General features: G+C 37.6%; 1 protein-coding gene across 1 annotated transcript in view; it reads right to left on the bottom strand.

The window, feature by feature from the left end:
• The window catches only part of SPATA16 (spermatogenesis associated 16), a 184,543-nt gene extending 175,323 nt beyond the window's left edge, over positions 1-9,220 (bottom strand). The window contains exon 1 of the mRNA XM_028505287.2: positions 8,599-9,220. Within this exon, the coding sequence (XP_028361088.1) occupies positions 8,599-9,210 (612 nt within the window). The 5' untranslated portion in view covers positions 9,211-9,220. The remainder of the gene's footprint in view (positions 1-8,598) is intronic.
• Positions 9,221-12,009: the final 2,789 nt, after the last annotated feature.

A 12,009-nucleotide genomic window follows, 5' to 3' on the forward strand; every position in this document is an offset into this window, starting at 1 on the left:
TAGACTAAAACAAGTACTCCAGAAGTCACTTATTTCTAGATATAAAATATACTTTGGTAGTGGCACTTAAATATGTATGAATCCAGTGTTACAGGTACTCATAGCAATTCATACAAAATAAGGAAACCACACTGAGACAGTGCAATAAAAATCTGTCTGTTTCCCTTTTTTAAAAAGTTATCGGATGCCTAACTGCATCCTGTTTTCTGATAGGAACGGAATCAACTCCCAGGTGAAAACAGTCTTCTGTATTTTAGTGAATGTCCAATGAGGCAACAGAAGAATTAAACAAATAATTATTAGATGTTGAAATAAAAGTTTTCTCTTAATTTTTTTCTAGAGCATATGAATCAAAAGAGAAGCCACAACCTCACTCTGTTACATTTGTTGAATAAATTCAAGTGGATCTCATCTACTCAGTACCTACAGAGTCTGTTTAAATATCACAGTATTTTGTGTATGAAGGCTGGAAAGGGGTGAAGGAAAGAGAGAGAGCTACTGTTTTGAACTTCACTTGGCTTTAGAAATCTTGTAATAAATTTAGGAAGTTGGATAGTGGGAGAAATGCTGGGCAACATTATCCAGTATTTTGATAAGAATCGTGTTTCTGTGTGCATGTGTGCTACCTGCCACAGGGAATTGCCAACATGAAAAACAAGTCGTGTAAGACTTCAGTGACTGGGTCGATCAGGGTTTGACTCACAACATTGCAAACCAAGTGAACCATATATAAAAACTACACCAATATCTACTGTCATTAGACTCAAACCCATAACGACCAGCTGTAACTATGGCAATAATCCTGCTCAGGAAAGAGACCTTGGTTAGCTTCCTATGGATTAATAACTCATTTTTTTGTGAGATCATGACCAATAAACAAATTCAAAATTTCAGAGACATATACTAACCACTGAGTAGAGTTTCATAACAATCTATTTCTTAGTGTTAATAAGAAAGTCATCACTAAGGTAATTTGGCTTTTAAGTAAATATAAGATAATTTTAAGCGTGAATTTCTAAAGAATAAATTTTCATGACAATGACATTTTTTCTTGATGCTTTTAAATAGCTTTCGAATGTTTAGATTTTAGTTCTCTTAATGCCTTTTAAAAAGGCACACGTGGGCTATAACCAGTTGTAGGATATTTTAAAGAAGGAAGTGATGCGTGTCTTCTATGCTAGCAGTTCTCAACTGCTAGCTGCTCCATACAATAACCTGGAAACTTAAAAATAGCAGTGCCCCAGGCACGGCCATTGTCTTAATCCTGACAACTGAATCAGACTCTCCGAGGGCAAATTTGGGCATTCACGTAATATTTAATACCTCCCTCAGGTGACTGTAATTATGTGAAGAATCTACGAGTTTCATCATGTTTTTATATCAAATGTAATTCTTTCATTTGTACAGTGATACAACTTATAGTATATACTCTTATATCCTGAAAATTCTCCTACTCACCCCTCTCCCACTCTTCTCCTCTACAGGAAACTCAAGTAGCCAGTGCCGGCCCTGCAGCACGCATTCTGGATTCTTCCCCTCCTCCCTGCATCTAATCCCATTAGCTCTCCCTTGTTGTGGGTGCTGAGCACAGACCAGGGTCTTTGCTCTTTTCCTTGCTGTGTCAGTGTCTGCTCACGTGGAGGAAGGGGAGAGGGCTTAACAGGAGTCAGCTGAGTCGGATGGTAGGCACGCAGGGGCTCCAGGCCATCAGGGTGACAGGGGCCCATCAAATTGGGGAATCACCTTAGACATTCTTCCCATTCCCCATCTCTTCTTAATAATACTCAGCCTGAAAAATACTGTGTTCCTTTAACCAAAATCAACTCTCCTTTGTGTAGCTTAAATCTTTGCCTTTTAATTGCACCAGAATCAGTGTGATGGTCACTGGAGTTAATGACGAGACACTGAAATAATGTTAGAAGTCCTTTTCTATGTCTACTTAAAGGACACATTTCAAATACAAACCTTTTAAGATATAAATAATAATAACAGTAAATTAAAAAGAAAAAATGTAACCAGAAAATGCAAATGAAGCCCTGGCACACGGGCGGCAGGACCATATGCCTTGCCTCTAACTTTTGGCTCCTGAGGGTGGGACTGTGTCTTATTTGTATCTGCAGCCCCTGTATCTAGCACTATGTCAGGTTGCAAATGCCAGTAAATGTTAGTGGGACTAAAGTAGTTTTTTCTTATAATGGCAAATCCTGCTTTTCTAGAGATTTGTTTTATTTAACTATCTAATCTTATTATTTTAATTTTGAGGTTAAGAGAAGTATCCATTTTGTATTTTCCTGCTATGTAAATTTGCTAACATTAAAGCAATCTCTTTTATCATCAAATCTTTATTAGTTATGATGTCCTTGTACAAAGGACATTGAACAAAGACAGGAACTAACAAGTTAAAATCTTAAATGTTTAATCCTGAACATACAGAGTTCAAGTCACTTTACACCTGACAACTAAGAAAAAGTGAATTATTTCTAGCACAATTTGTGCATTAAAGTGAAAGCTTACATATTTGTCAAAAGCAGTTAACAGTTCAAACTAGTGTTTGATTTAGATAATTGCTTCTGAAAGAGGGAATAGAGTAGAAAGCAATGCATTATTTTGACCTTTTGCTTCGATTGAATTTCAAACATTATTAAAGGAAGATGATATATTTTTAATATTAATCAAAAGGAAAAAGGGATATGGGTTAAAACAATTACGAATGTTGATAAACACTCAATTAGGCAGAATCCTTGGGGGTGCTAAAGTTTTAAGTTAAATATGTACGCGACAGAGAAATGCGGTACTTGAGAAGTACATGACAACTTGTACCTGCGTGGAGGGCTCATCATGCTTTTCAAGCAGCCCTACGTGATGGCACCTTGTTGTTGGGCATTAGTTATCATTCCTACTTAAAGGTGTTCTCAGGGGTTGAGCAAGTTTTTCCAAAGTTACATAGCAATTTGGTACCAGAAGCCACATGAAACACAGATAATCTAACGCCAAATTTGGTGTCTGTCCATCACAGCTCTGGACCCACGTGGCCACCTGGGGCTGTATGAGCTGGATATTACATGGAAGCACTCATTGCTAACTTGTTAGAGGGTCAGTGGCAGGCATTTGTGAGCCTACCAGTGGTGTGGCATGAATCCCTGTTACTCAGAGTGGTCCCTGGATTAGCAGCATGGACATTGTTTAGAAGTTTTTAAAATGAGGCATCTGGTTTCCCATCACAGACCTAACCCATCAGAATCTTCATTTTTAACACTATTCCTATGCAATTATTACACACCGTAAGCTATGAGAAACAATAGTGTAAGAATTCCAGGTGTGAAATCAGGGCACCTTAATTCAGTCTCAGCCCTTCCCCAAACTAGCTGTGGCACTTAAGCTTGTAGTCTTTTTTTTTTTTCATTAAACATTTTAGAACATCAGTTTCTCTATCTGTAAAATAGGGGAAATACCTGCCCTTGGGCGTTATTGTGATGTTTACCTGAGTAAAAGGGCCTGGACCCCATCAGGAGTTAAGAAGTACACACTAAATCCACACGCAAGTCCATAGATGTGCAAAAAGATAGCTCAGGCACTCAGAAAACTTGGTGAACTCTTGATTTCTTGATCAAGTTGCACTGAGAACTATCTGTGTTAGAATCCATTTAAATTAAGCTTTCTGGGATGTCCATATATTTATGCCCTAGAGACCTGCTACAGAATTATTCTCAGCAGAGCAATTATAGGTGAGGCTGCCCTGTAATGAGATATCTTTGCTACTTCATTAAATAAACCCCCTTGGATGGGCTCCCAAATGGACCTGCCTCATACCAAATTCCATTACACTGGAAGTAATCTCATAAGAAGGCCGTGTGCAGGTTCATTCGTCCTGGATGCCTAGCGTTTACCATAAATGGACTGAGTTCTAGGACAGGGATTCCCAAAAGCTGGTTCTCAGACTGAGGCTGTATTGATACAAGGAGAAATAAAAATAATTTTAAAATTTAGTCAACTTTTCATCAAATTAAAATTAAAATAATCTATTTTTAAAAACCCTTGTTGAGAATATGTACTTTCTATTTTCTTTCTATCTCATTGGTGGCAAATTGCCCCATATTTTTATGAAATGATGGTAATAGATGGTTATTTTTGTAACGTTCTTGCACAATACAAATACAATGGTAATCTTCCTCCTCAATATTAAAAAAAATTTCTTTCGGGCCCTTGAAATCCCAAAATTCTAAACCATTGTTATAGAAAAAAACTGCTCAAAAGGGAATTATTTCCTATGAAATTAGTGAGGGGACTACAGCATTTTAAATGCAGAACCAAACTGCAAAGCTTTAATTGGAGGGCAAATCCATGTTGGTATATCACATGGCGCCACGCTCCTCACTGCAGCGCGCACAAAAACGACTAAGGATCTTCTTAGTGTGCAGATCCTGATTCTGCAGGTCTGGCACAGTCTAAAATTCTGGATTTCCAACAAACTCTCACTTAGTGTAGCAAAGGCAGAGTGGTTAAGCTGGTGAGCTCTGAGCCAGATGACCCTGGTTTGGCTCCTGCCTCTATCCATTCTAGCTGTTTACCTTCGTGCAAGTTACTTAACCTGTCTTCCTTAGTTTTCTCATCAGTAACACAAGGATAATCATAGCCCCATCTTATAAGCTTGTTATGAGAATAAAATGGAGTAATAAGTGTAAGCATTCACAGAATGTAAAATACAGTATCTGACCTGTAGGAAGAGCTCCATAAATGTGAGTTATTACTCTAACTTCACAGATCAGTGACTGAAGCACCAAGATATTAAAAAAATATATTAGTACCTCAAGGGGTTCCTACATGATGAAATCAGAATTGAAAGTTCCATTTGGTAAGGAATAAGCTGTGTTCTGTCTTCTTTGGCTGGCTCAGTGGGATTGTTTGAAGCTGTGAATTTTGAAGGGTGTGTATAGATCTAATTCGAATTCAATTCTACAAGTAAGGTTGAAATGATGATATTGTTTAGGTTGCATGCCGCAAACTTAGAAGAATCTTTTAGAATGAGTGTTTTTCCTATAAGTGACAAGAAAACCTGATTAGTACATTCCCACACCTTTAAATTTTCCTGTAGGTTTTTATTAATAACTATTATCCTTTCTATGAAAGTGCAGTACAAATGTTTATTAGCTAGTTTTTTCCATTTTACTAACAGCTAAGCAATTTATTGAAAGTAGTGTGTATTACCTAATATGCAAATACAACCACATGAGGACAGTGTCTTACATACCTCCTTATAGATAACCTACTATTTTTATGGTGGGTGAATTTATATACTTGTCTTCCAAAAATTACAGGGAATAGCATCTAGGCATGAAAAAGTAATTTACTATGATTTTGTGTTTCTATCTTCAGCTTATACCTTTGCCCAACTAGTGTGACTTCTGAGGTGACTACGAACACAAGAGCGAATGACTGAATTCAGTAAAATGTTACAAAGATTTATGAGTTAATCTCATAGAGCTAAGGACTGATCTTACCTACACAACTGGTTTAGTTTTACACAGTACAAAGAAAACACAACTAAATAAGTTTCAGTAAGCACATTTAATAGATTCCTCTTGTGGTCTGAAATCCTAAAATATTCAAGTTGCCTGGTTTTTGGAAGCTAAATTGTCGTCATCTGTCATTGCACACTATTTTATGTTAATCATTATAAAACATTACCATAGACTTATGTATCTGGTTAATGCCTATATTATATAAACAAAATGAGTTAATACTTTGTCAGACCACAAGGAAACTAACATATAAGCAGTATGTTCCTAAAGGGATTATTAGATGCACTGGAAATTATCACGTCAATTAATAAATATTCACAAATCTCCAGAGCCTTTCCTAATCTTTATTTTTCTGCTTCTTTTTTGTGGTGTTAACTTTATGCACAATCAGTCTTCTGTATAATCCAAACAGCTGTCTTTATATCATCCCTTTGGCAAGCATTTTGTACACTCACAATGCCTCCCATAACAAGCATTCTAATGGAAAGTTGCTAGTTATCCTTCAATATCTCTTCTCCCCTCTTCATCAGTCATGGGACTCCTGAATATTAGGAGCATGTGGAATAAAGACAATATTTCCAACCTCATGGAGGCTTATGGGGCCACATCATTAAATTTGGGTCAATGAAGAGAAAAATGAAAATGGTGTGTGCAACTTCTCTGAAGTATGCTTACAGAGACAAAATTGCCTCTGTACTTCCTTTCCTCCCCTCTGCCCGTCTGGAATGTGGATACAATGACACCAACTGGGGCTATTATTTTGGATCATGTGATCAAAACCACATCTTAAAGGACAAAACAGGATTAGGCAGCCTGGTGATCTCACCGTACCTGCCCCTCTCTGCCTCTCTACCTACATCTATGTGAGAAAAAAATAAACTTCTCTCTTACTTTAGACACTCATGGTTTTTTTTCCTGTCACTTGCAGTGAAACCTAACCTAAACTTTTACACACTGAAATATTCATTGATGCATCTATCCTTCAGGGATGAGTCTTATCATTATGCCTCAGTCTTTGTCATCTATCCTCACTTACTCAAAACCATGCTACGACCTAAGGAAAAGAGAGAGATGCATTAAATAATACCTGAGGACACTAAGTATTAAAGAAGTTAAACTTAGGAGAAGTTATATTCAGGAGAAGAAAGGGTTAAAGAGGTTAAAAATCTTTGCTATTCCTAGTAGCTTTGGCTTATTAAGAGACATTCTAGGTAAGATTTCAAAGTTAATTCCCAAGATAATGAGACAAAAGCTAGACCAGATGTCTAAGCTAAGTTTTGGTCTCAAAATAATTACCTTTGTTAATTACCAGTAATTAGTGTCAGCATCCAACACTTACCTAAAAACTTTGGGGAGGCGGTGGGCAGAGAGAGAGAGAAAGAGAGAGAGGGATGGAAGGTAGAGAATGAATGTTCATAAGAGAGAGTCAGAATACAAGTATTTTCCAGTACAATTATATCTTGGGGTCATTAAAACCTGATTCAATTTTTACAGTTTTAAACATTGGGCTTTATGGAAAAACCGGATTATTTTCTTCCAGTTAATGCAGATATCTTTTCCTTCTTAGCTAGGCTTAATTTGAAGTTTATATTCTTTCTTATTTATTCCTCTCTTTTTTCATTGCCCAAATGGTTATTTTTTTAATCTATAAAATTACACCTTTAACCATGCCCTCTGCACTCCCTGGGGGGGGGGGCAATAGCTGAAAATGGCCCCAGCAGAGGTGCCCCAAGGTCCTCCTGAGTCTTTCTCTAACATCACTTTCTCAGCCAGAGGCTTCTTGTCTTTAGCTCAAAGGACAGCTCAGGGTTCTCAGTGGTTTGTGGATAGCTGTGTTTTTGTGGGGGAGTATTTTTTACACAATACATCACTCTTCTTTTCGTTGTGTAAATAATCCTTTATGGACAGAGATATATATAGATGTATCTATTTGTGCTCTACCTTATCATTTCATATCTCTTTGGGCCTCCCTTTCTGTGCTTAGAGTTTCTTTCTAAGTATTTAGGGGCACCATCTAGTACTATGCACTAACAATTCATTGTAGATATAGTCATTTTAACCTGCCAGTAACAGTGGAAATACTTTACTTTTTAAATCTACATCACAAACATCTCACATTTGACTCCTGCCCATGCCCTCTGTCCTGTGGTGGATCAGTCGTTACTCATACATACTATCTTTGTTTCACTGTTTATTGGTTTGTCTCCCTCATCAGACTGCTAGAGGGAAGGAACCCTGTGTCACCTCATTTATTATATCTCCAGTGGCCACCAGGCATGTATAGACAATGCACTGAATTTTTTTTGTAGTTAATGAAATATGTATTTCCCCCATTTTGCCAGGCCAGTGGGACTTCTGGTTACACACTTGGATCCTTTTATAGGCTCAGTGAGTCATGAGATGAAGCAATTTTTCCTACTACTCTTTTGTGTTTTAGTGGTGATTTTCAAGTTTATTTTAGTCCACAGGCTATTTCTTTATACCAAGATATTGACCAACTTACCTGCTTTCAGAGAGAAAAAAAATCATTACTCATAAAGCTCACTGGACTGGGAAGGAAAATGAAGTTTGATGATAAAGTAAAATGGTTTTATTTTGTTTAATAAACATCCTGTATAAATTATCAGCTCATGCTAAAAAGATGGCTACATTTAATCATGAAGACTACATCAAAAGAGGACAATTTGTATACTCATTAACTGCCTATTTCTAGAGAATCTATATTCTACCCACCACCACTGTAATAAAATGTTATGGCTTTTATAGGTGTACATCTAAATTACAAAACCAATTGCACTTTTATATATGTTATCATTCACTTCAAGGTTTGTTATCAGAGAAAAAGCATGAAGTATGCTTTTGGGGTGATTTCTGAATGTCAAGTGTACACAGGTATTTTAATTTGCAGGCACAACTCATTTGCTTTATGTAAACCGGGAACCACATAATCCTGCTATCATTCAGTATTTCTCACCCCATGATCACTATTCCTTGCACTATGGTCAGAGCTGCTCAATGTAATCACAACTTTCACTTCACAGCTTCCTCTCACCCATCTATATTTCCTTTAATCCCATACCTCCAGTGCTGTTCTGAACTGTCCCGCCGCCACAGCGTATTTCTTTTGTCTGTAGCACAGGCTGGCGTCCTTTAAGGCTACCTGAAGCCATTTGTCAATCTCAGGCAGGAAGTTGAAATTAGGTATGTGCAAAGGGTCTACTATTTCAGCCTCTCGGCATGTTGGCCGAATCCCAGTGGCTGTAAAGGCCTCCACAAACTCGTAGCTCACGTCCTCTTCATCGACATAAACCAACTTCACTTCCACGTCCATGATGCTCTTCAAGGGGATGTGAGGCAGTGGCAAGGTGACCAATGGACAGTCAGGTTCCATGACCTTTGCCTCTTTCCTCCCAGCTGGCTTTTCTTCACCTTCTGCCTTCCTTTTAAAGGACAGTTTCTCTAAATCATTGTTTTGTTTTTCTTTGATGCTCTTTGCCATTTTTACTCTTTCGACTGTGATTTCTACCTGTTTACCTCCACAGCTTTTCTTAATTGCTTGTGGTATTTCCAGGATGCTGGGCGGGTTTGCTAAAGAGGACATTTTCTTGCTTGTGTTTATCTTGGGAACCAGCTGATCAGGACAGACCGCATTTCCTGTGCTCTCCAAACTCCTACTGCTGCCGGAATCCATTGATTTCTCCCCTGAAACTCCTGTAGGGGTTAGAAGAAGAAGAATAATGAAAATATTTTGAAATTCCAATGGTTTAAGACTAAAGTCAAAATTATTTAAAACATTATTTTATTCATTAGAGGCGCTTATTGTTCTTAAAGTAAAACTGTATGTATCTTATCTGCTGACTGTTTTACTAAGGAAGTGCGTGTTTCACTCTCAGAATTCACCAAGCATTTGTTGAAAACACATTTACGCAACATCTTAAAAAATAACCATCTATAGCTGAACAACACTGAATGAACATTTTATGGGGTACCCAAACTCACTAAATAGAAAAACCTTATACACAGCCATTGAGGACAAAAAAGACAAAAAAAAATCCATCTCGATATTAATTTCCTGAGAAAGGCAGGTGGTCTAGAACTCATTATAAAATATACTGCTAACCTGCATAATAGACTTGGGAGTCTAAAGAAACCACAGCTGCTTCCCCTGAAAAACTTTCAGAAATGTTGTGAGCACAGTGTTTTCTCAATGTATTTCTTCTAGTAGTAATAAGAAGCTCAAGTTTAAACCATTTTAAAGATAACTATTATTCAGACCTCACTTGAAAGCACAAGGACATGACCTTCAACCTTTCATTAATGTGGAACTACACATTTACTTTGATTCTGCCGTATTAATATTTTTGTAGCAATGACATTAATATTGTATACTATATGAAGACAAGGCATTTTCCTAAATCACCATTGTTCAAAAAATAACTAGCAGCCTTTTGATTCAAAAGTTTCTGCATACTATCTCTGTTTCCAGATTAGTTTCAAAATAAAAAAGTCCTAACATCTAACAATTATGTAGTATGGTTGGTCCTATTTTTGAAAACTCTGTCACCTGTCAAATTCTGTCCCAGAAACAACTCTGTAGGGTAAACAAGACCACACCACGTTTTTCAAAGAAACTGGATACAGAGGGTAGGTTGTTTATCCTAGTGCTGTTGGTCACTAGCAGAACCTGGATTGCTACTTCCTTTGTCCCTGAAACTTCCACTCACCACCTCCTAGCCTGAGGGCACGTCCTTGCTCTCCAGAATAGGAGAAACAATGGCAGACTTACACAAACAGAAGAACAAAATTCAAGCAAGAAAGGCTGAGAATGGTAACAGTGAGAAAAGATCCTGACTAACAACAACGTCTGGAGCAGCTTTTCAAAACTTATGATTATGTTAATGTCATTGATTATTTTCATTTGTTTGTTTGAAAGACAGCAGTTTGCCTATAGAAAACCTTTAAAATGCTGTGAATTTAGACCCAGTAATTCTTTTTTTTTCTTTTCCCTTTTTAATTACACTTGCTATTTCATATTATATTAATTTTAGGTATAGAGCATAGTGGTTAGACATTTATATAACTTACAAAGTGATTCCCCAGATAAGTTTAGTACTCACCTGGCACCATAATTATTATAATTTTATTGACTATATTCTCTGTGACTACTTGACGTCCCTATGATTACCGTGTAACCACCAATTTGTTCTTCTTAATCCCTTCACCTTTCACCTGGCCTCCATAACCCCTCCCACCTGGCAACCGCCATTTTGTTCTCTGTATCTATGAGTCTGTTTCTGTTTTGTTTGTTTGTTTTGTTTTTTAGATAAGTGATATCATATGGTATTTGTCTCTCTATGCATGGGAAAAATGGATAAAATAAACAAATGAGACTGCATCAAACTAAAAGGTGTTTGCACAGCAAGGGGAACCATCAACACAGTGACAGCATACTGAGTGGAAGACGATATTCACCAGCGATATATCGGATAAGGGATAATATCCAAAATTTATAAAGAACTCATACAACTTAACACCAACCCCTCCCCCACCAAACAATCCAATTAAAAAATGGACAGAGGACCTCAATAGACATTGCTCCACAGAGGACATGCAGATGGCCAACAGACATGAAAAGGTGCTCAGGCACCAGTCCTCAGAAAAATGCAAATTAAAACCACAATTAGATATCACCTCACACCTGTCAGAATTGCTATTATCAATAAGTCAACAAACATGTGTTGGCAAGGATGTGGAGAAAAGAGAACCCTCCTGCACTGTTGGTGGGAATGTAGACTGGTGCACCCACTGTGGAAAGCAGTGTGGAGATTCCTTAAACAATTAAAAAGAGAACTATTTTACAATCCAGCATAATTACTTCAGGGTATTTATTGAAGAAACCCAAAATAATTCGAAATGATATATACATCCCTATATCCATTGTAGCATTATTTATAATAGCCCAGATTTGGAAGCACCCTAAGTGTCCATCAATAGATGAGTGAATAAAAAAGTAGTGGTGTATCAGTTATAAGAAAGAATGAAATCTTACCATTTGTGACCTAGGGGGCATTATGCTAAGTGAAATAAGTCAGACCCAGCAATTCTTTTTTTCTTTCCTTTGAAGATGCACAGCCCCAATTTCACGCAAGGAGGGTGAAAAACAGTATCCAATACATCTTTCTGGAGTATCAAGTTTATTACAAAATTTGAAAGAACTGAATACTTTAGTAAGCACCTTCACAAACATGGAAGAAAAGAATAGGGGAGGAAATGGGGCCCCAGGAAAAACAATTCAGTCTCTAAAGTTTCATTTGGGCGGGGGCAGAGGGGTGGATCTGTAGGGAAGGCAATATCTCGTCTTGACCCACAGGGGGTTCCAGGCCTTCCTGTAAGCCTCCTGCTGTGAATCCCCAGCAGAGAATGCCACAGCAGTTTGCACACATCTGTTGTCCACTGGACCAAGTCTCTCACCCAGGGTCCTTGCACACAC

This window comes from Phyllostomus discolor, chromosome 2 (assembly GCF_004126475.2).
Source record: "Phyllostomus discolor isolate MPI-MPIP mPhyDis1 chromosome 2, mPhyDis1.pri.v3, whole genome shotgun sequence".
Lineage (NCBI taxonomy): Eukaryota > Metazoa > Chordata > Mammalia > Chiroptera > Phyllostomidae > Phyllostomus > Phyllostomus discolor.